A 23410-nucleotide genomic window follows, 5' to 3' on the forward strand; every position below is an offset into this window, starting at 1 on the left:
GCCCCAGGATAGAATATACCTAAAGTTTCACCCATACTCGATTTAGATGATTCAGAGGATGAGATTTTGGACTTGGAATGGACTTAAGACTTTCAGGATAATGTGATGGGTGAATGTGCTTTGCAGGTGGCAAGAACATGAATTTTGGGGAGCCTAATGGTGGAATATTATTGCTTGAATTGTGTCCCTAAAAAAAATGTGTGTAAATCCTAACATTGATGCCTGTGTTTATAATGCAATTTGAGAATAAGCTATCTTTGCTATGTTAATGAGACAGGGTTAGTGTATGGTGGGTCTTATGTCAATCACTTTTGAGATATGAAAAATTAAACAACCAAGTGAAAGAAGTAGAGATAAAGGAAAAGAGGTGCCAAGTTACATGCAGATTGCCCAGGAGCAGAAGCTCAGAAGAGACAAGGACTTTCCTCCAGAGCCGACAGTGAGCCTTCTATCCCCTAGAGCCAGCACCCTGCATTTAGACTTCTATCCTCCTAAACTGTGAGAAAATAAATTTCTGTTTGTCAAAACCACCCATTCGTGGTATTTCTGTTATAGCAGCAGTAGCTAACTAAGATATACCCTGAAACCTTGCTAACTCATTTACTGTTTCTAATAGTTTTTTGGTTTTTTATATACAGATATTTACATGGGTTTTTTTATATACAGGATTATGTCATCTGCAAATAGAGATAGTTTCACTTCTGCCTTTCCAATTTAGATGCCTTTCATTTCTTTTTCTTGCTTAATTGCTCTGGCTGGAACCTCCAGTACAATATTGACTAGCAGTGGTAACAGCGGGCATCCTTGTCTTATTACTGATTTTAGGGGAAAACTCTCTGTTTCACCATTGAGTATATTAGCTGTGGGGCCATCTTGTTTTTAAATGTTATGTATCTTGGTGCTGAGAACCCTCATTTGCATAAGTAAATAGAAAAATGTAATGGTTTGTTCTTAATTCCAAGTTTTGTGCCAAAAATCACATAATGACCTATCATCAAAACTGTTTTAAAATCTGTCAGCTCGTGACTCAGTGAGGTCCTCATTCAATGTTATGGAAATGGGTTGAAAGCCCCAATGTGCCTAGTTATCACAGATAGTCCCTCAGTTTCTGTACAGATCTGCCCAGGGCTGGACAGGACCCAGGAAGGCATGGGAGGAACTTCTAGTTTGAAGAGAGAAAGGTAGCTGTGAAAAGGCAGGTTGAAAAGGAATATGAAGAGGTGGCCTGCATGCGCCCTTTGAGTCTGAGGCTGTCCTGGCCCAGAAGTGCACAACCCAGTGGGAAGATGGCTGAGCCCCCATTCCCACTGTGCTACACCTCCATCCCCTCCAGTCAGTTTGCCTCCATTCACGGCTCCTGCCCTCTTTACCCCACAGCAGCAGAATTATAATCAGATTCCATCATCTGACCATCCCAACCTCTGCTCCATCCAGCTACACTCAGAGCCTGTCATAGCCTCTCGAAAGGACCTACACAGCCCCAGGATCTGCCCCTACTTGCCCCATTCCAGCAGTTCCCCCTCATCTATATCCCTTACCTACCCCCTGGCCTGGTCGGCCTTGGGGCCATCATCCAGCCTCTCCCTCCAAGTGGGGCATGCTGCACCTATGTCACCCAGACCTCCTCCAAGGCTGCCTGCCCCCCAGACAGTCTGCACCATGTCTCACAATCTCAGGCTACACCAGGACACATCAGCCCCCAAAATACAGACCCTGTCTGAAACAGCCCTCCCCTCATTCTGGTTCATTCCTTATCACCCTTCAGATCTCAGTCCAAATCTCACTCTAGGCTGGCAGTCCCATTCTACCACCCAGCCACCCCACCCCCACCCCTGTCCTAGTTCTCAGTGTGCACCCATAGCGGTGATCACCCTCATTTAGCAAGCTCTAGGCTTATTGCTGACAGCATCCTCTTCCTGAGTGCTCAACAAGGATGTTTGCAATTTCTCACTATGGAACAAGGAAATATGCATGAGGGCTTCAGGGGGAATCCAAGGGGGGCCATTTGAAATGGGTGGCAAAGGATTTTCCCTCTTTCTTTTAGATGCACGTTCTAAGTGTTTTACACACAGGAGCACATCAAATCCTAATACCATCAGATGAGCAGGCACTATGATTACCCATTTGACAAGTGAATAAATGGAGGCACTGGAGCCCTGATAGCCTGTCTTGCCATCCACCCACCTGTTCCTTCCATTCTCTCTGGCTTCCCCTTCTCTCTCCATGTTCTCTCTCATTTTCCTATTCCTCTCTCCCCTCTCTCCTTTTCTCCTTCTCTTATAATACCCCTCACCCTCCTCCTTTTTCTTCTTAAACCCTCACCCCCTCACTGTTTGGTCTAAATGGAAAAGGGGATCCCTTTCTCCCTCCCCCTCCTGAGGTTGCAGACTAGCCTCTGGCTTCCTGATGCTGGCCTGCCACAGGGACTGAGAAATGGCCAGATTCATTGTGGCCAGAGATCTGAATGGCTGGGGCGGAAGGGGAGCCTGCCAGGTGCCCCAGAGAGAGGCCAGGCCCGGGAAGCCATTGTGGAGGACCGACCAGCCTGCCCGCCAGCCGCGCTCACCGTAATCAATCTGATTGGATTAGGGTCAGTGCGACCCCTAATCATGTCAGAGGTCACCCCAGGCTTTGTAGCTGGGTCCACGGGATGCCTGGCCACCCCTGCTGAGGCGGCCTCGTTGATCAGAGTTTAACACTGCTGGTGACTATGACAAGAGGGGCCCAGCCTTGTGCTCTGTGTATGTGTATGTGTGTGTGCATGCACGTGTGCACACACATGTGCATGTGGAGAGTGAGTGAGAATATGAATGAATGTGCTGCTGTGTTCACACCTCCTGGCCAGTCAGCTGGGCTGAAACCCCTAAAAGCCAGCAGTGCTAGGAGTAGGTAGTTCAGAAGCAAAAGCAAAGCCAGGCTCCTCTTGCTTCTGAAGGCAGCAAAAAACATTGAACCTGCACAAGAGAAGACAGGGGAAGAAAGCATTTGAGGAATTTTGAGTGTGGAGCAGCCAGGGCACAAATGTGCTTATCTGCTCCTTAGGGCAGCCGCACCTGGAGAGCCGACAACACCCTCTCTAAATTTGCATCTTGACTCCCTGGCAAGGTAGAGGGGGAAGGATGCAGGTAGGGTGGGCAGGGAAGACCTGTCCAGGAAAGCCATGATGGAGACTGAGTAGAGCAGGCTGGGGGCCTTGGAGGCCAAAGGAGAGCAGCAACCACCCTTAAGGTCTGACCAAGTGGGCAGCATATGCCCTGGGGAGAAGTCAGTGACCCTGTTGGAGAGTGGGCCTAAGGATGATGGCCCAGGATGCAGGAGGAGGTCGGCGGCCTTGGAGCATCCATTCAGGGGAATCAGTGGGTTGATCCTCTCCTGCCCACTCATAGATGCAGGGACAAAGGCTTCACCCAGCCACCTGGCTGCCCACTGTGTTAGGTTTGTAGGACCCAGAGATAGGGCACCGAGATTCTAGGACCTCAGACTGCCCATCAGCACAGTGCCCACAGGCAGGAGAATTCCTTGCTTCGGGAGGGGGAAGTAAAGCCCAAGAGACTAGGCACAAAGTGAGCTGCCCAGCCCTGCTCAGCACCGCAGTCCTCAGGCCCCAAAGCCTGTGTGCCCCTGCAACTCCCCAATACTGAGAGGTGCAGGACTCACTGACCCTCTGTACTCAGGTGGCAGGACCACTAGGCTTATGTCCAGAAATGCTTGGCTATACTGCCTCAGGGGCAGCCCTATGCAGTGAGGTGGCCTTGGCTGTGGGGCCTTCACCTGGGCAGCCTTTCCAGCCCCATCGCCCCCGATCCAAGCCAAGTCAGGTATGTCCTCCTCCCTCCACAAATCTTGGACAAGCCTATGGGAAGCACATTGTGTTGGAGTGGCTGGGCCTGTGGGTCCAGTTGGGCTCCTCCAGGACACTACAAGTGCCTCCAGGCAGCCCCTCAACACCCTCAGTAGCAAGTTTTGCATCTCTCATACCAGATGTGTCCCTAGCACTGCTCTTCTCGCCCCCCTCCCAGCCATTTCCACTCCTTCCCTTGTCTCCACTTGGGTGGGTTGAGCTGGGGAGGAGCAGGCAGGGACAGCCAGTCGGCTCTAGGGTCTCCAGTAGCCCTTGGGGGTGGTCTGTCGTCCTTCCTGTGTGTCCTCTACCTCCTGAGGGACCAGTGTGCAGACACAGGGGTGGGTGGCCGGCTGGGCAGCACAAGCCAGGGGCGCAGGAGAGGAGCAGAGGGGGCCTCTAGGAAACTAGGGTCCCACTCCAGGTTGCGACCCCTGACCCCCCATCAGAAAGTGTTGCCATTTACGATATGTTTGGGGGGGGGAGTTCCACTGTCTCCAGCCACCTCTCCAGTATATCATTAACTCTCCTCAGTGGGAGGGGGTGTAAAAGGGGCTGAGGGGAGACCTAGGCAGACACCCCGTTGCGCCCGGCTCAGAGCACAATATCCCAGCGACGACGACAAGATTAAGCACAAGAGAAAAGTGAAAATGCTGTTGGCGATTCACACGCCCTTTGAGTGCTGCATTAAAGCATGTGAATAGGGATTTCCCCTAGCGCCCGACATACCTCCAGGTTGCTATGACTTACTTGCTATAGCCTAATCACCGATGAGGGGGAAATTCATATAAAATATCGCAGGCCATTGTGGGCCTAACGCGGCGTGACAGTGGCCTCACAAAGCCAGATTCATTAGCCCCAGCAGGTAATCAGGACGATTGGCCGCGGGACCGGGCGGTGTCAGGGGCCTCGGCAACAATGGGGCGCAGGCCGCATTCCGCTCTCAGGTGGCTCTCCCTGGTCCTTTGTCCCCACGCTGCTCCCTGATTACCAGATGCAAGCGCGACACCCCCTCCGGATGGCTGCCCGCCCAGGCTCGCGGACTGGGGGAGAGGTGGGCAGAATTGGGTTGCCTCCTGTCCTCTGCAAACCTACCAGGCAGGTGGCCTTGGGGAAGCCCTCTGCCTTTCAGTCTGTCCGCCTGTCTGGCCAGCTAGCTAAACCACAGAGTACTCCTCTGAGAACAAGTGTTTTTCTTCTGTCCCTCCCCTTGTGTTGTTGTTGTTGTTAATTGTCATCTAGTGGATTCCAACTAAAGGCGACCCCACGTGTGCAGAGTGGACCTGCTCCATAGTGTTTACAAAGCTGTAACTTTTTGGAACCGTATCACCAGCTTGTCTCCTGAGGGCCCCTTGCTAAATTCAAACCACCAACGTTTAGCTAGTAGTCAAATGTTTAACCATTTGTGCTGCCCAGAGATGCCTCCCTTGTGTTGGGACAGCCTAAAGCTCAGGACACCAGTTGGGGAGGAGGAGCCTTCTCATTGAATGTTCTGGACAACAGAGGTGCTTGCTCAGGCCTCAGCTGTCAGGGCAGTGGGTCTTCAGCTGTGTCTCAGCCCTGGATCTATCTCTTGGTTCCCGAACAGGTGCTGGCAGGTAATGTGCATGCACCAGGAGATCTGCAGGCCCCAAGGCAGAGCATTGGCCAGGCTGGGCTCCGATGCTGAGTGCTCCTTCCATTCTGCCCCCATGGTCAGATGTGGTGTAGCAGAGGGGTGAGAGACAACAGAGGGGTGTGTGAGGCCCCAGACCAGCCACATGTACCTGGGAGACCACCTTTATCCCAGCCTTGCCATGCTGTGCTGGGTTAGGTGTGGGGTGTGCCTGAAGCAATGTCTTTAAGGCTACAAAGATCAGGTGCTAAGGTACAGCATGGTCAGGGGCCCACATTGTCTGGTGCCTGTGCTCTCTGAGGTCGTGTCAGGGCCTGCGCTCTCTAGAGTACATTGTGGGGCCTGTGATCTTTAGGGTGTGACATGGTCGGGACCCTGCACTCTCTGGTGTGTAGCATAATCAGGGACATGTGCTCCCTACATGCAGGACCAGAGCAAGAGAGAGGCCACTACAGGGGCCACTACGAGGGCTACCTTGAGCAGGAGGAAGGGAGTCTGCCAGGGCCACAGCCCCATGTGCTAGCAAGCACAAGAGGATGGACTAGCAACCACTCCAAGCATCTGGAAGGAAGGGGTCGGAAGGACCCCTGGACAAGTGGGAGTCAGGCCTGGTGAACCAGAATGTTTCTCTGCAAGGCCACTCCCAGGCTGGAGGGAACAAAGGTGTCTACTCAGCTGGTGCACAGTGTGCAGGAAGGAGAGGAGTGACGGGAGTCATGGGGGCTCTGCACAGCCCACTTCCACTGTCAGAGGCATGTGGAGGGAAGCACTGCCAAGATGAGAGGTGAGAGATGTGGAGCATAGATGACAGTCAGGGCAGGGGAGGCCTCTGCAGACGGCCTTCTCAGGGCCTCTCAGGCCCTTCTCTGTATCCTTTGTAATGTTCCTGTCCCTCTCCCTGCTCCATCCTTCCTCATTCTCCAGCTCCTATCCCAGGATGCCAGGACACTGTGACAGTAAGGATCGTCCAGTGGTTAGCACAAGTCAGTATGGAGCCCACACTGCAGGCTGAAATCCTGCACACCTGGGGACAGCCCTGTAATTGCCAGCAGGCCTCAGCAGGCCCATTGCACATACCCCAATGCCCAGTGCAAGCACATGCACACACACATACACACACAGATTACAGTTTCTTCCTCAAGCGTAAGACTGGAATAACGCCCCAAGTTGCTGGAGGCTCAGGAAGTCTACAGTGTCCCTTGCAGTCCCAAACCCATGGAAGTGGCTCATCAATAAAGGGGCTCTCTTCTTCCTGCCTGGGATAAAAGATTCACCTAGATCATGGCTCCCCAAGGCCATCCCAGGCAGGGCAGCCTGGCCACCCTGTGCTCACCTATATTAGAAATCAGGCTTCAAGGCCTTCTTTACTTTCTTCCCCACTGGAAGGTCAGCTTTGGAGGCTCAGAGTCTGCATGCTTTTATCGACTTAACACATAGTAGTAGGTGCTCAGGAATATTTGTCATTGCACCAGCTTTATGGTGAAATGTTAATAATAAGGACCCAGGAATAATTTTTTGGAAGCTACTTAATTTCTTCAACATGTAGAACATTAGAAATATATCCTTTTTTGGTGGTCAAGGGTCTTTTCTGAAATTATGGTAATAATCTCTCTCTCTTTTTTTTTTTTAACATAATAACCACCCTTGACAACATTTTAAAACTTAGCAGCCCTTTTTCATTCCCCAGATGATCTTTGACACTTGATGAGTCCATGAAATCCAAGTCTGGAAACAAATGATGAGTTTAAATCTTTTCTAGTTTAAAAGTTCTGAGCTCTAGGAAAGTGAAGGAATTGTCAAAGCCCATCTCAGCAGTGCCACCCAGCTTCTTATAAGCTCCAGCCTGAAGGTCATCCCTCCCTTTGTGGCCCTGGGCTCTCACCAGTTTCCAGGACTTCCTGGGCACCTTTCCCAGCCTGCCACAGATCTCAATTTTTCAAACTTTGCTGGGTATCCATGCCTTCCCTACTCTCTCTCTTGCTGAACTGTAAGCTTCCAAAAGCAGGTGACTCATCACAACTCAAAGCAAAGAACCTGAGCTATAACAACAGAACCTCCAATTAAAGGTAGGAAAAGAAGAAGCTTCACCCTTCTTCCCAGGACAGTGATTTTTTTCCACCTAATAAGGAGTCGTCCAAACAAACAAAAAAACCCACTGCCATCGAGTCGATTCTGACTCATAAAGACCCCCAGTTCTGAGGCAGTAAACCTTTAGAAAGTAGATTGCCCAGCCTTCCTTCCACATAGTGGCTGGTGGATTTGAACCACCAACATTTTGGTTAGCAGTCAAATGCCTTAGGCATGCACCACCAGAGCTCCTTAAGGAGTCATCCAGCTTGCGCTAATTACTTTCACGATAGGTAGCTCCTTTGACTTTCAGATAGCCCAGGTTGTCAGAAATTTCATCATATTGAGCAGCAGTCCACTTTTTTGCAGATTTCTTACCCCAGTTCTTGAGACCGAGCATCTTGCATCTTATAGCTCATATTCTTAGTTCAGATTCTAGTGTCTAGCTCCAATCTTGGATGGTAGCTGGGTGGATGATGGATGAATAGATGGATGGTTGGATGGTGGATGAATGAATGAATGGATGGTGGGTGGATGGATGGATAGGTGGATGAATGGATCATGAATGAATGGGTGGGTGAGTGTTGGTTGAATAGATGGATGAATGGATAAATGATGGATTGATGGGTAAAGGAAGGATAATTGATACTTTCTATGAATTCAATAAATAATTGCTAAATCAGACCACAGCAAGTTTCTAAGGAAGATGGTTTTCCCAGATAGAAGATGCTTCTGTTACAGAACCATTTTGTCATGCAATCCCCTTTCTTCTTTTTCCCAATGCCAGATCGCAATGTCTTTGATTGTAAGAGTCTTCAGCCTGAACAGGGCAGGTCTTAGGTAACTCAGAAAGTTTAGTCAGGATCTGCCCCAGGTAAAATGGCATCCCCTCCCCCCATTCAGGTAGCTGATCTCCTTCTCCTCTTCCTCTTTTAGCCTCCCAATGACGCATTCAAAAAGAAGGCATTTTAGTGGTAACTGAGATGGTTCCAGTTTCATCTCAAAGATGTTATTCTCTTCCCTTGCTGAGGTAGCACCACCAATGAGAAGTATGCCTCAATCTTCCCCCAGCCCTAACTGCCTCCGTTGCACAAACAAAAGCAGAATTCTCTGACTGACAAAGATGTTACCTGTCTCAAAAGACTGCTGTAAGTGAGGCAGCTGCCGGCCCCCAGACCCTGTGTGAGTGTGAGTGTCTCTGCCTCTACCTCCTCTGTAAACTAAGATTACTCTAGACCAGTGGTTATAACCTGTTTATTTAAACCTCTTTGAAAATCTGATAAAAGCAATGTATTCGCTCTCTGGAAAAGAAAAAAAAGCATGTGATCCCAGACACACAAAGTCATTTCTGCTCATGATTTCAGAAGGTTATGAATCCCCTAAAGCCTACCCATGGACTTTGGGTGGTATTTTACCTGGTATTAAAATCCTCCTGCCACGATCAGATGTCCCGTGGGGCATTCTCGGAGTCTTCTGCACAACCTCAGGACTTTTTTTTTTAACTTTTTATTTTGAAATAATTTTAGATTTGTAGCAAAGTTGCAAAAGTTCAGAGTTCTTATATACCCCTCACCCAGCTTCCCCTACCATGTTAACACCATGCATGACCAAAACCGGAAGAGTATATTACTTTTAACCGAACTCCAGATTCTATTCCAGTTTCACCAGTTTTTCCACTAATGTTGCTTTTCTATTCCAGGGCTCCATGTTGCATTTGGTGCTCATGTCCCTTAGTCTCCTCCAGTCTCTCTTCAAAAGACCTGGAGCCCTCTGAGGAACACTGGTCAACTATTCTGTAGATAGTCCCTCAATCTGAGCCTATCTAATGTTTCCTCATGATTAGATTCAGTTGATACATTTTTAGCAGGCATACCTCCAAGATGATGTGGTGTTCTTCTTAGTGCATCATATCAGGAGGCACATGAGGCCTGTTTGTCCTTTTACTGATTGTGATAATCTTGGCTTCTTGATTTAGATGGTGTTTGCCAGTCTTTCCAATGTAAACTTACTGTTTTTTCCTTTGTAATTCGGATCCGACTCATAGCCACCCCTCCTTGGGTTTCCGTGGTATCTCTACGGAAGTAGATTGCCCAACCTTCTTTCTGAGGAGTGGCTAGTGGGTTTGAACCACCAACCTTCTGGTTAGCAGTCAAATGCCTTAGGCATTATGCCACCAGAGCTCCTAATTGATAAATCTCTTGGGAAAAATGCTTAGAGACTATATTGCTTCCATTTCAAAATGGGCTTTCTTCACAGAAACAAAGTAACTCACATATTTTTGACAGTTGGTCTTGCACCTCACCAACTTCTCACCATTTCCTTTCCTGGTAGCCTTGAGCTTCCTTAGGAGATTTCTTCCTGACTAAATTAAAGGTCCATTTCAGGAGTTCTGGTGGTGTAATGCCTAAGGCACTTGGCTGCTAATCAGAAGGTTGGCAGTTTAAACCCACCAGCCCCTCTACAGGAGAGATGGGGCAATCTGCTTCTATAAAGACTTATAGCCTTGAAAACCCAGTAGGGGTCACTATAAGTCAGAATTGACTCCATGGCAATGAGGTTTTTTTTTTAGGATTCCTTGGCTTTGGTTGACCCTGACTGTCCCTGGCCTTCAGGATTCTAATGTACTACTCATTTGACAGAAGGGAAAGTTAAGATCCAGAGAGGAAGGAGACTTCTACAAGGTCACACAGTTAGTGACAGAGCTGGGCAAGAACACCTTCTCACCCTTTAAATTCAAGCCCTGCACTCCACCCTCCTTCCCCTGCACGCCCTTCCCTTCAAGTGTGTCTGGCTGCTGAGGGCTTGTTTGCCTGTGCTCTGATAAGCAAGAATCTCCAAACCCTTGTCCAGGGCGTGGGTGAAGCTGAGAGCCCTGGCCCCAGGCTTGGCTCTCTCCTTATCTCTCAGGAGCTAGAGAAGGGCTAGGAGGGAGGGGACAGCCAAGGGCCTGCAGTAGTACAGCCAGGCTCTGCAGGGCCCTGGAGGTGCAGGAGCCTTGAGAAGGGTCCCCTGAGCCAGCAAGGGAAGCAAAGGCAGAGAGGGCAAGCCTACGCATATGTGGTAAGTCCCAAAGGGACTTTCTGGAAGCAGTGTGCCTAGGACAAACTGCAGTCAGTTCAGTCCTATGCTGCCCAGGGGGAGCAGACAGGAATAAGGCTCAGTGGTGCCCACAGTCCTGACTCAGAGATGCTATATGTGCATGACAGGAGGGGAGGACATTCTGGTAGAGCTGTGGGCAGCCTGAGTTCTTTAGAAGACAAAGCACAGGCAAGCTCCGGCTGAATGGAGGGGTAGTGAGGGGAGATGGCCATGTCCCTAAGGGTTTGCTTGTCTGGCACACAATTTGCTTTTGCTCACTCAGATGCCTTGTGCCCTATAACAGGCAGCCCAGAACTGTGTGTTGAACTGAATAGTTGTTCTATTAAAGGAAAATCGGTGGGGAAGAGGAAGGGAGAAGGGAGAGGGAGTGCTAGTTCTTTAAGCTTGTCATTGGAAAAAGGACAGTAAAGGGAGCTATCAGAGGGGGGTGGGCCTGGGTCTTCTGAAGGAGCAGAGATCTGGGCCCCCTCATGAGACAGGCCAGTCCAGGGCTCCTGTCCTTTTGCCTGGCCCTGGTCCTCACTCTCCCAACAAGCATCTATGGCCAGGCTGGGAGATTACAGGCTGGGATCAGCTGGGCTCATGGTAGCCAGGCAGCTGTTTAGGATGGTAGCAGAGGCTGCTATAAGAATGGGCACAGCCAGTGCCTGGGAAGGCCACCAAAGGCTGCCTAGTGACCCACACCAAGCACTGACACACACAGATAGGCATGACCCAGGACTTGGCTGTCACTCTATAAAGCAAGGACAGGACATAGGAAACAGCAGGAGCAGAGAATGAACCAGAAAGAACCTGAGGGAAGGATAGTGGCTGCACATGGCTGGAGGCCAAGGAGAAGCCCATGGGTCTGAGGAGGAAAGAAAGTTTATGCAAGGAGTTAGCATATAGGCTAAAGGAGTAGACAGCATTCAAGAATCCAGGAAGAGCCATGGCACAGCCAGACTAGTGTTAGACAAAGACCAAACTTTCAGGCTGTATGTGGGTACATATGTATGGTGATGTGTGCATATGCAAGTATGAGCAGGTATGTATGTTTCTTTTGTGTGGGTATGCACATATGTGGTTTTGCATTGTGTACGTGCTTGTATGTACCTGTATGTGAGTGTGCATGTGTGACTATAGTTTTGTGTGTGCACATGTACCTGCATGTGCACATGTGCGTGTGTGTATGTGTGTGTGTGTGTGTGTGAATAGGATAGGAGGATGCTGGAGGCTGGCAGTAAGGCAGTCAAGTCCTGATTATAACCTCTTCTTGTCCAGATGGGACCTGCTAAGGGCTAGATGCAGGTGGTGGCCAGCAAGGAAAAGATGGCTGGGAGGACCCAGGGTAACAATGAGGAAGCCAGGGCACTAGGGGCAGGCCAAGGCTTGGGCAGCAGCCTTTCACCAAGCAGGTAATATAAGCAGTGAGTGATTGAGGGATGGAAAGCTCATTTCTGGGCTTGTGGCTGATTGGTGAGCTGACTGTTCTGCACTAAGTTCTGGGAATGGGCAGGCTGAGGAGTTGGGGGTGTCTGAGGGAAGCAAAGGAGCCAGGGAAGGATGTCAGTGAGTCCTGAACCTCCAACAAGCAGGAGTGCTTGCTGCTGGATGGAAAGGAGAAACAAGAAAAGATCAGAGTGGGTAGCACTTCCTCACATACATCTTGTCCCAGGCACCCTTGTAGCTAAGCACAAATGTCTTTCTATGACTGGTGTGTGTGGTGTGCAAAACTGTATCAGAGTGTGTCTGGGAGTATGTACGCTATGTAGGGGTATGTGAGCATCACCAACCACATGTGTCCAGAGTTCTGGGGACAAGCCCAAGTGCACAGAGACCAGCTAGCTGCTCTGTTCTACTCAGTAATGGAATAAGCAGCCCTCATGGACCTGTCACCTTTGCTCAGTTTCTGGGATCAGCCCCACTGCAGTGACTGTCCCAGCAACCTGAGAGCACAGGACATAGAACACCAGCACTTCTAGGCAGGTTCTGCAAACTTTTCACCAGGGAGGTCCCTCGTTCCTGTAGTGTGGAGTGGCTTCTTTCCCACTTATTTCCTTCCTACCTTTCTGCCCAGCCCAGTCCCCAAGAAAAAAAGAGCAGGCCTAAGGGAAGGTGGGATCAGGATCCCACATGGAATCAGCCCTTCCGCAAAGTGGCCCAGCTGTCCACTGACTTGTGGGAGCCCATGCTACTGATGGTGGCATTCTGTCCTAACACCACCCTAAGGATAGCCTGTGAAAGTCCCAGCCCAGTGACACTGGGTAGCCTTTCCAAGGTTCACAAGCAACGCAGGCAAAGTTGAGACTCAGGCCAAATCTGCTGGACTCTAAAGCCCAGGGCATCTTCAGCAGGATTGTTTAATTCTTACTAATCAGAAAGTAAGCTCCATGAGATCAGTAAGCTCCAGGAAGACAGGCTTTCACCCATCTTGTCCCTGCCCTTCCCCCAGCACCCATCACAGTGCTTGGCCAATGGTATGTACACAATTGACATACATTGGATAGATGAGTAAGGAATGAGTACATTATGCCAACTCAAACAGTGCCAGGGCTAGCCACCTCCTGGTCCCCCAACCCAGAGGCCCCACTTCTCAGTGCTCAAGTCCATTTACCCAATGGTGCATTTGGCCTGTCCGGGGAGGCACAATGAGACCAGACCTCTGCAAAACTGGCTGCCCTTGCTTGCCTGAGGCCTCTCTCTGGTCCTGCTAGTCCATTCCCCACACATCTGCCCACAAGCATCCCCTGGAAGAATGTCCCCACTCCCTGCCTGCTGCCTGTCCTGCTGTTCCCACTGGGCTTAAGCCTCCTCCCCTGAGCTCCCAGGCAACCTGTACAAGGTGGACCTCCTGCCACATCCCCAACACTCCTTGACAATTTTCAAGCGAACCCTAGTCAGTTCCTAAGCTCCAGCCACTCCCCCACCACTATTACCCTTCTGCAAAAATCATACCATTCTTCTGTCCTCCTCACTGTCCCTAGGCAGCAAGGAGACTATGTAAGTAAGGGCCCTTGCAGTGCCCATACAAGCCCCCAGGGCTCCTATGGCCTCAAGACCAAACTCAGTGCTGGGAGTTGTCCTGAAGTGGTAGTGGCACTTCATTGAGTGGGGTGTATGCTAGAAGCCACTGGTCCTGGGACAGCATTAGAAAGAGGTAACCCTGAACCTGGAGTGAGTAGGAAGGGGCACATAGGGAGTGTAAAGGTGCAGGGTAAGCATCCTGCTGGAGTAGGAGTTCTGCTCCAGATGGGGAAATCAGGGCTACTAGAAACTTCCCATTGAGTCTGAGCTGTGGGTTTCTACCCAGGATGTCAAGGCACCAGGAGGAGGAGGCTTGGCAGAATGGGACCGGAAGCTGGCCAGGAAGATGCAGTGACCCCTGGCAGAGTCCATCTGAGAATCTGCACCATGCATGATTTGATGATGATGGTGCCAACTTCTCTCTCTCTCTCTTTCTCTCTCTCTCTCTCAAACATACACACTCACACACATGCTCGTACATACACACATTCACTTTTTAAGGGGCTGCTCAATACTAGGTATATATCCTAAAGAAGTGACAGCCAGGACAGGAACAGATATATGCACACCCATGTTGGTCGCAGCATTATTTACAATAGCAAAGAGATGGAAACAACCTAAGTGCCCATCAACAGAAGAATGGATCGCCAAACCATGGTACATACACATAATGGAATACTATGCAACACTAAATAATAATGTAGAATCTTCAAAACACCACATAACGTGGATGAACTTGGAGGACATTATGCTCAATGAAATAAGTCAACTTCAAATATTGTATTAGTTTACTATTGTAAATAGTCAGGGAAATGTTTACTTATGGAAGGAAACTTTCTTGTTGGCTACCAGGGAGGGGAGAGGACACCGCTAGATAGGTAGAGAGACAAGTATTGATTTGTTGTTGTTGTTATGTGCCGTCGAGTCGGCCCCGACTTATAGCAAACCCTGCTTGGGTTGCCGAGGCAGTATCACTACGGAAGTAGATTGCCCAATCTTCCTTCTGAGGAGTGGCTGGTGGGTTTGAACCGCCAGCCTTCTGGTTAGCAGTCAAATGCCTTAAGCACTATGCTACCAGAGCTCCTTATGCTACCAGAGTTCCTAAGTATTGTTATAGGTGAAGGGAAAGGCAATTTACCAAAAGCAAGTGACCAACACAATGGCACTGAAGAAAGGGAGGACATGGAGAGGTGCACGGGAGTATAGACAACAGGGATAAGCCCTTTTGCATATATAATATTGTGTTATCAGTGATAACAAACATTAATCTATGGTAAAGTAGATGGATGGACAGGTTGAGTGACTGGGTGTGTTAGCAAAAGGAAGTGTACCCATGACCACATAGGGGGCTGGCAGACGATATTTCTGTGTGTGTATGTGTGTGTGCTATACCAAAACCAAACCAAATTCAGTGCCATTGAGTCATAGTGACCACTCCTTGAGTTTCCGAGGCAGTATCAGTACGGAAGTAGATTGCCCAGTCTTCCTTCTGAGGAGTGGCTGGTGGGTTTGAACCAGCAGCCTTCTGGTTAGCAGTCAAAGAATATCCATGTATATAATATATAATAGAGCTAACGGACAAAATTGTGATAGCTTCTTGGCCAGAGTCAGCCACCCTGAGGGAGAGAATAGTTGGACCTGTGGGCTTGGGACCATGGTCACAGGGGACATCAAGTTCAATTGGCATAACACATTACATAAAAACATTGTTCTACATCCTACTTTGGTGAGTAGTGACTGGGGTCTTAAAAGCTTGCAAGCAAACGATGGCTCTCTCCTCGTCCAGAGTAAAGAAGAATGAACAAAACCAAAGACACATGGAAACAATTATTTCAAAGCACTGGTACACCATGTGCTCCTCAGCCTATATAACTATGAGACCAGAAGAATTAGATAGTGACTGGCTACCACTCAGAAGGGAATCTATATAGGAGATCCTGGATAGTGCAGGAGAACAATGTGGAACAAAACTCAAAATCACAAAAACAGGTTTGCTGGTCTGATAGAGCCTGGTGAGAACCCCAGGACTATGGACTCTAGTTACCCTTCAGGTCTGGAATTGAACTCACTCCCATGGCTTCCAGCCAAACAACAGACAGGCATATAGGATGAATAGTTATATCAGGTAGATAGACTCCTTACAATGATCAATCTTGGAAGAACAGAAGGCCAGTATTTGCACATGGAGATAGCTCAAGAGGCAGGAATGCACAGGAAAGAAGGGCACAGGGAAGAGATAACTACAGGGTGGAAGGGGGAAGAGAGATGTTACATTGTGGAGAACTGCATAAAACAAAATGTGTATGGAAAATGAATTTGTAAACTTTCACTCAAATCACGATAAAAAGAAGGAAAAGAAGAAGCTGTCCAACTGTTATCGAAAGTGATTGTGGCCATTTTACTTTCCTACCAGCAGTGTATGAGAATTCCAGTTCTTCCACATCTTTACTAACACTTGGTATGGTCAGTCTTTTCATTTTGGCCATTCTAATATGTGTGTAATGGTGTCTCACTGTGGTTTTATTTTACATTTGTGACTGGTAATGTGAAAAATCTTCCATATGCTTTCTTTGCAAAAACTCTCTTCTTTTTTGGGTCATCTTTTGTGGACATACATTCCCTTTGGCAAAGTAGCCCTCACCTCCTTGGATCCACATTGCTTCCTTCCTAGTCTAGCAAACCCCACCTCCAACATGTGGGCACTTGGAGGCCACCTGGATGTGTCAGCAGATGCCCAGAGTCTGGCTCAAGAAATAGCAGCAACTCCCCAGAGGCATTTCCCTCTGCTCCCTGGCCCAGCTCAATTCTGTTATCCTACATACTCCATAATGGAGCCTGCTAACCTTGGTATCTCTGTCTTTCTGCAGCCACTCGGGAGTCAGCCTTCGTCCATGCCATTGCCTCAGCTGGTGTGGCCTTTGCAGTAACCCGTTCCTGCGCCGAAGGCTCTGCTGCCATCTGTGGCTGCAGTGGCCGTCACCAGGGCTCACCGGGTGAGGGCTGGAAGTGGGGCGGCTGCAGTGAAGACATCGAGTTTGGTGGGATGGTGTCTCGGGAGTTCGCGGATGCGAGGGAGAACCGACCTGATGCCCGCTCAGCCATGAACCGCCACAACAATGAGGCTGGGCGCCAGGTATGTGCTGGGGAAATACATATATCCTGAGCAGAGGTGTACCCTGTTACCCTGGGGGAGCATAACGCTTCCAAGCAATTCCACAATGTCTGGGTCTAGTGCATTCCCACAGGAGGGCATTCCCACAAGAGGACAGAGACACTAGACAGGAGGAACTGGGTAGGGGTCTGCCTCCAGGAGCTCCTACATATCACAAGCAGGGAGATTTGTTGTTGTTAGGTGTCATTGAGTCAGCTCCAACTCACAGTAATCCTATGTACAACAGAACAAAACACTACCCAGCCCTGTGCGATCCTCACAATCTTTGCTATGTTTGAGCCCATCATTGCAGCCACTATGTCAATTCATCTCATTGAAGATCTTTCCCTTTTTCACTGACCCTCTACTTTACCAAGCATGATAGCCTTCTCCTGGGAATGGTCCCTGCTGACAATATGACCAAAGTACCACTCATCTCTCAGCTTGTCATACCATGATGGCTTGCATGCTGCTGTGATGATGGACGCTATGCCACCAGTATCTCAAATACCAGCAGGCTCACCCATGTGGACAGATTTCAGCAGATATTCCAGACTAAGACAGACTAGGAAGAAGGATGGAGCCATCCACTTCCGAAAAAATTGGCCACTGAAGCAGAGAGATAGACAGACAGCTACAAGGCAGTGTGAGAAGTGCTGTGACAAGGAGATGCATGCAAGGTAGATAGGAACAGAGGAGGGCCACCACTCAGCCTGCGGGCTCCAGGAAAACTTCATTGGTAGTGTGTCTGAGTGGATACATGAGGGCAATGGGTAGTTATCTAGGTAGGGGAAAGGCCAGGAGAGCTTCTGAGGCAGCCCAGAGGTGAAAGACTACAAGTTTTCGTCTAGGGTAGAAAATGGAGTAGAAAGGAAGAAGACAGAATTGTAAGATCGAGAGGCTGACAGCGTTAGCAGCCTTGTAAAAGAGAACTTGATGATCATAAGCTCAGTGGGGAACCAATGGAGGGTTCATTGATGATGAGAAATGAAGCACATAAGGACTGAGAAGTGTGCATTAGATTTAGCATCATGAAGGTTATGGAATCACTGGTTGAGAAACAAGATTGCAGAGGGTTGATAGGGCATCCTCAACTTCAACCAATGGTGGATGGAATGATTCAGACTAAATATATACCTTTTTGAATGTATATTATAATTCAGTAAAAAGTGTCAAATAACTGACCATAGAGCAAGGAATTAGCAGCCCAAAGTCCCAGAGAAGACAGGACCCTGCACCTGACACCTTTGCTAAACTAGAAAAGAGTGTAGAAGCTAAGGTGTACTCTGGCAGCCTCACAAAGCTCAGGGACCCACAAAGGGTGTGATCCCTGGTAAATCACTCCTCAGTTCAGCTGGGACCTTGATGTATAAAAGAGAACCAGAAGTAGACCAGCCCTTTTGCACATGTGCAGCCTAGAGAAATCTCAAGACTTGAAATTGGAGTAAAGTGATCCCAGTTTGCTGGTATCCCCCTGTACCTGGGAAAAGTAGACAAAATTTCTTTGGAGGCAGATAACATTATTCTAAGTGCCAAAATATTTTTATAAATAATTTTTTTAACACAATGACCAGAACATAATCAAAGATAGCTAATGTGTCACTTGAGGTGATGACACAAAGAAAGAGAATCAGCAAAAACAACAGAAATAAATCCAGATACTAGAATTATTAGACACAGGTTATGAGAAAAAGTGTGCTTACTATGTTGACAAGCTAAATTCCAATATTGAACATTTCACAGGCAACTGGAATCTATAAAAGAATATATAATAGATTTGGAAAAGAATTACATAGAAATTCTAGAATTGAAGAATGAGTGGAAGCTTCCAGTTAAAGATGATAAACTAAACATAAACCTTTCCCTTCACCCCCTCCTAAAACTCAACTAAAATGTCAGTAAATGAAATTTTAAATAATAAACTTGTGAGAACATGGAAAACAGAAGAGAAGACAGTGATAACAAAGCTTTGAAAATTAAAAAGCAGATAGATACATACTCATTGCCTTAGCAGACCCAAGAAAACTAACTCTTAAGTCAGTAAAGGGGAAACCTGAAGCCCAACCCAGAAATTGCTAATATCAAGGTACCTTGGGAAGTAAATGTAAATGTAGGGCTGGAAACAGAAGATTAGTTAGATTAGTTTAAGGTCTTTCATAAAAACACTTGAAAACCCACTAGTTCCTCTGCTCAACTCCTTGGAGCCCCTCAATTACCCTGGCAGAAGTCTAGAGGCTTACTCTCTGAAAAGGTAAAGCAGAGAGTTTCTGGACTGAGGGACAACAAACACAGCTGAGGGTGAGATATCCAAACTGAAAATTGTCTATCTACATACAAAGATCAGACCTGCACCCCTCTTCTGTTTTCTGAATGCCAGAAGCAAAGCTTGATTGTTCTCCAGACAGGAGAATGGAAGATTCTCCTCTGGGGAATCTGACCAACCCAAACAGACTTAAAGAAACGTACTCCAGGGTTCCCCAACAAAGCAACACAGCCAGTCACTCCACAGTGAGGGCCAAAGTTGAAAATCCCCTCTCAGACACAAAGCAAACCAAACTCACTGCCATCGAGTCAATTCCAACTCATAGTGACCAAGGCAGTACATCTTTATGGAAGCAGATTGCCCAGTCTTCCTTCCTTAGAGGGACTGGTGGGTTTGAACTGTCAACCTTCTGGTTAGCAGCCAAATGCCTTAGGCACTTTGCCACCAGATCACCCTATGCACAGGAGCTTCTAAATATATTTTCAGTGACCCATTTTTAAATGTAAGCAGACAGCCAAGGATCACTGGACAGTGAAAGAGAGCCTTAACAACCACAAAGGTAAAGACAAAAATGAAATCTGTGGGAAATAGATATGAAAAGAGAAGAAAACTTAAAAAAAAAAAAAAAAAGACCCCATTAATATCCTCAGAGAAACAAGAGCAGATACTGTGTACATGAAACTGGAACAGGATATTAATAATTTTAAAAAATCAGAGAACCCCCCCAAAAAAAACCTCTTAAAAATTAAAGATAACAGAAACAAAAATCTCATCAGAAAAGTTGGAACATAGTTGATACACTTACCCAGATTTTAGAGAAAGAAAGAAAAAGATATAAAAAATAGAAGAGAACAGAAAATTTAGAAGATCTGCCCAAGAGACACAACAATGAACACATAGAGAAAGAAGTCAGAAAAGAAACAAGGCAGGAAAATGCCCCAGAACTGAATAGCACAGGTTTCAGAGCCAACAGGCCTCATAAGAGCCTGGCACAGCAGAGGGAAAAGGCTCACATCAAGACACACTGTTGTGAGATTCAGACAGAGCCTATGATGCTTCCAAAGAGAAGCACCCAATCTTTCAAAGAGAAAGTTCTATTGGTGCAACAAATCAGGAAATAAAACATCATAAGACTTCAAGAACAACAATAAAATCTAGAAGAAAATACAGCAATGCTTTTAGAATTCTCAGGAATGAGAAATTATTTTAAACCATGAATTGTATACCTACTACTAAACTATCAATTAAATGCAATAGTAGAAAAGTTTTGTTTCCAGATGAAAATGATGCAGAACTTGATATATTCAAACATCTTAAATAAAGTGTTTAGGCAAGGGAGAGTGTGGCAATGAATCAGTGATAACCAAACTCAACCCACCACCATCAAGTCAATTCCAACTCACAATGACACTATAGGACAGACTAGAACTGCCCCATGGGGTTTCCATGGCTATAAACCTTTACAGATACAGACTGCCTCATCTTTCTCCTACAAAGTTGCTGGTGAGCTCAAACTTCCAACCTTTTGGTTAGCAGCCCAATACTTTAACCACAACACCACTAGAGTTCCTAAATCAGTGATATATGTGGGGAAAAAAAAAAGCAACAATAAGTTGTATAAGAAAGTATAATAATAATGTATCACATGGCACAGCTGAATATGACATTTTGAATAGTCCTATTTCTGTCAGGACTGAATATTAATCTAACTGAAATAATATTATCATTTTAAGGATAGGATTAAGGAGACTGAGGAATGTGCATCAAAGTGATAGGATGATGAAAGAGAGCTAAATTCTCATCTTACATGCATGTTACTAGAGGTATAAGAGTTGCAAGGGGCTACCTAAGGGGTCAGGAAAGTGCTGGGTGTGTTAATGTGGGAACAGAGCTGTTTTTCTTAGAAGGTCTTAGTAACTATAGGACTTTTTAAAATGTGTGCATTTATAATTTTGATCAAAATTAAAATAAAGTAAACAAGACAAGAGATTGGAAGTGGCAGCTCCTCTTTGGAAAAGCCTGGAGATTAGACATAACTGGACTCGGGGGATGTATTTTACAGATGCTCCTAAGACAGGGCCAATAGAAGAAAGGGTTCAAGAAACAGCAGAAAGAGAGGATTGGGGCGGACACAAGATCTGGAACCAAAACCCAGTAGAAACCTTAGCCTAGCACTGTCCAGTAGAAATATAATAGGAGCCATATATATAATCTTACATTTTCTAGTAGTTTAATACTAGAAATTAGTTGAATATTAAATTTTATTTAAACCAATATACACAAATTTTATCATTTCAATCATGTAACCATTATAAAAATTATGAGATATTTTAAGAGATACATGTGTGTGTGTATACATATATATAATAAATAAATGCACTGCTGTAGAGTCAGACCTGACTCATAGCGACCCCTCTTTGGGTTTCTGAGGCAGTATCACTAAGGAAGTAGATTGCCCAACCTTCCTTCCAAGGAATGGCTAGTGTGTGTGTGTGTGTGTGTGTGCGTGTGTGTGTGTGTGTGTGTACACACATGTATTTTTTAAATCATAAGTTTTGGAAAGCCAGTGTGCTGTTTGCATCTCAATTTGGACTAGCCACATTTCAGGTGCTCATGTGGGGCCAGTGGCTGCCATAGTAGACAGAGTAGAATTAGTCAGTCTAATTACATCACATCAGCCACTCCATAACAACAACAATTACATCACATGCCCCTTTCCTGTCTGCCCCAACCCCACTCTTTCCTTCAAAGAAAAGGAAGCTCCCAATACTCAGGAGCTCTGGTGGCAGAGTGCCTAAAGCATTTGACTGCTAACTAGAAGGCTGGCAGTTCAAACCCACCAGCCACTCCTCAGAAGGAATTTGGGCAATCTACTTGGGTAGTGATGTTGTTGTTGTTGTTGTTATTTGCCGTTGAGTCGGCCCCGACTCATAGCGACCCCTCCTTGGGTTTCCGAGGCAGTATCACTACAGAAGTAGGATTGCCCAACCTTCCTTCCAAAGAGTGGCTGGTGGGTTTGAACCGCCAGCCTTCTGGTTAGCAGTCAAGTGCCTTAGCCACTATGATACCACCTCAGAAACCCAAAGAGGGTCGCTGAGCTGGGGCCAACTCTATGATGGCAATGGGTTTGTATCCCAAAACCCACCCAGCCTTCCTCTGGACAGTTCTTCCAGGCAGAATGAATGCCTTCTTGCCTCCTTCCACTCCCACGTTTCTATTCAGCAATTTTCTTGTAGATTATCATGCATCAGAAAAAGTTCCTCCCTTCACTCATTCAGTCACCAGATACTAATAGAAAGAGACTCAGCAGAGAGGCAAAGATACAAGTCCCTGCCCTTCCCCTGGAGATCTGGGCTCTGACAGAGACCGCAGCCGAGAGTACCTGAAGCACCACAGAAAAGGGGCACCAGAGGAAGGAAGCCAATGAATGGTGCTGGGCCCCTGGGAGGGCACCACATCTGCTGGGGAGTTCCCAGGGGTTGGAAGACTAGGGGCCTGGGGCAAGCAGACAGAGGGTGGCACATTTAGGATGGGCATAGCCACGGTTGAGATGGGGCCTGCACAGAGGGACAGGGCAGTGAAGGTGGACTGCTGACGTTGTGCGCTCCTCCAGGCCATCGCCAGCCACATGCACCTCAAGTGCAAGTGCCACGGGTTGTCGGGCAGCTGCGAGGTGAAGACCTGCTGGTGGTCGCAGCCCGACTTCCGCACCATTGGTGACTTCCTCAAGGACAAGTACGACAGCGCCTCGGAAATGGTGGTGGAGAAGCACCGTGAGTCCCGCGGCTGGGTGGAGACCCTACGGCCGCGCTACAACTATTTCAAGGTGCCCACGGAACGCGACCTGGTCTACTACGAGACTTCACCTAACTTCTGCGAGCCCAACCCCGAAACGGGTTCCTTTGGCACCCGCGACCGCACGTGCAACGTGAGCTCCCATGGCATTGACGGCTGCGACCTGCTCTGCTGCGGCCGTGGCCACAATACGCGCACGGAAAGGCGCAAGGAGAAGTGCCACTGCGTCTTCCACTGGTGCTGCTACGTCAGCTGCCAGGAGTGCGCACGCGTCTACGACGTGCACACCTGCAAGTAGGGGCCAGGCGGACCAGCCTGCAGCACCAGGCCGCTCCTCCCCCCCCCCCCCCCCCCCCCCCCCCGAGCGGGCCTGAGCCGGGTTCCTGGAAGGGGCGGGACTCTGGGAGCGGGGCTCCAGGGAAGGGCGGGGCCCTGGGAAGGGCAGGGCTCTGTGGGCGGTGGCAGGACCCCAGGTGGGGTGGGTGGATCTGGGGAGGGGAGGGGCTTCAGATAGGTCCGTGCCTAAGTCTAGGGTGGGGCCCTGGGGTTTGCAGGACTCCAGGGTTGGGGGGGTGG

At 48.0% G+C, this 23410-nt stretch overlaps 1 protein-coding gene across 1 annotated transcript in view; it reads left to right on the forward strand.

The window, feature by feature from the left end:
* WNT3A (Wnt family member 3A) overlaps window positions 1-23132 on the forward strand; it is a 90788-nt gene extending 67656 nt beyond the window's left edge. Inside the window, exons 3-4 of the mRNA XM_007948697.1 lie at window positions 16493-16758; window positions 22653-23132. Of these exons, the coding sequence (XP_007946888.1) occupies window positions 16493-16758; window positions 22653-23132 (746 nt within the window). The remainder of the gene's footprint in view (window positions 1-16492; window positions 16759-22652) is intronic.
* The last annotated feature ends 278 nt before the right edge of the window (window positions 23133-23410 follow it).

This window comes from Orycteropus afer, unplaced genomic scaffold (genome assembly GCF_000298275.1).
Source record: "Orycteropus afer afer isolate SDZICR_OR568_19922 unplaced genomic scaffold, OryAfe1.0 scaffold00219, whole genome shotgun sequence".
Lineage (NCBI taxonomy): Eukaryota > Metazoa > Chordata > Mammalia > Tubulidentata > Orycteropodidae > Orycteropus > Orycteropus afer.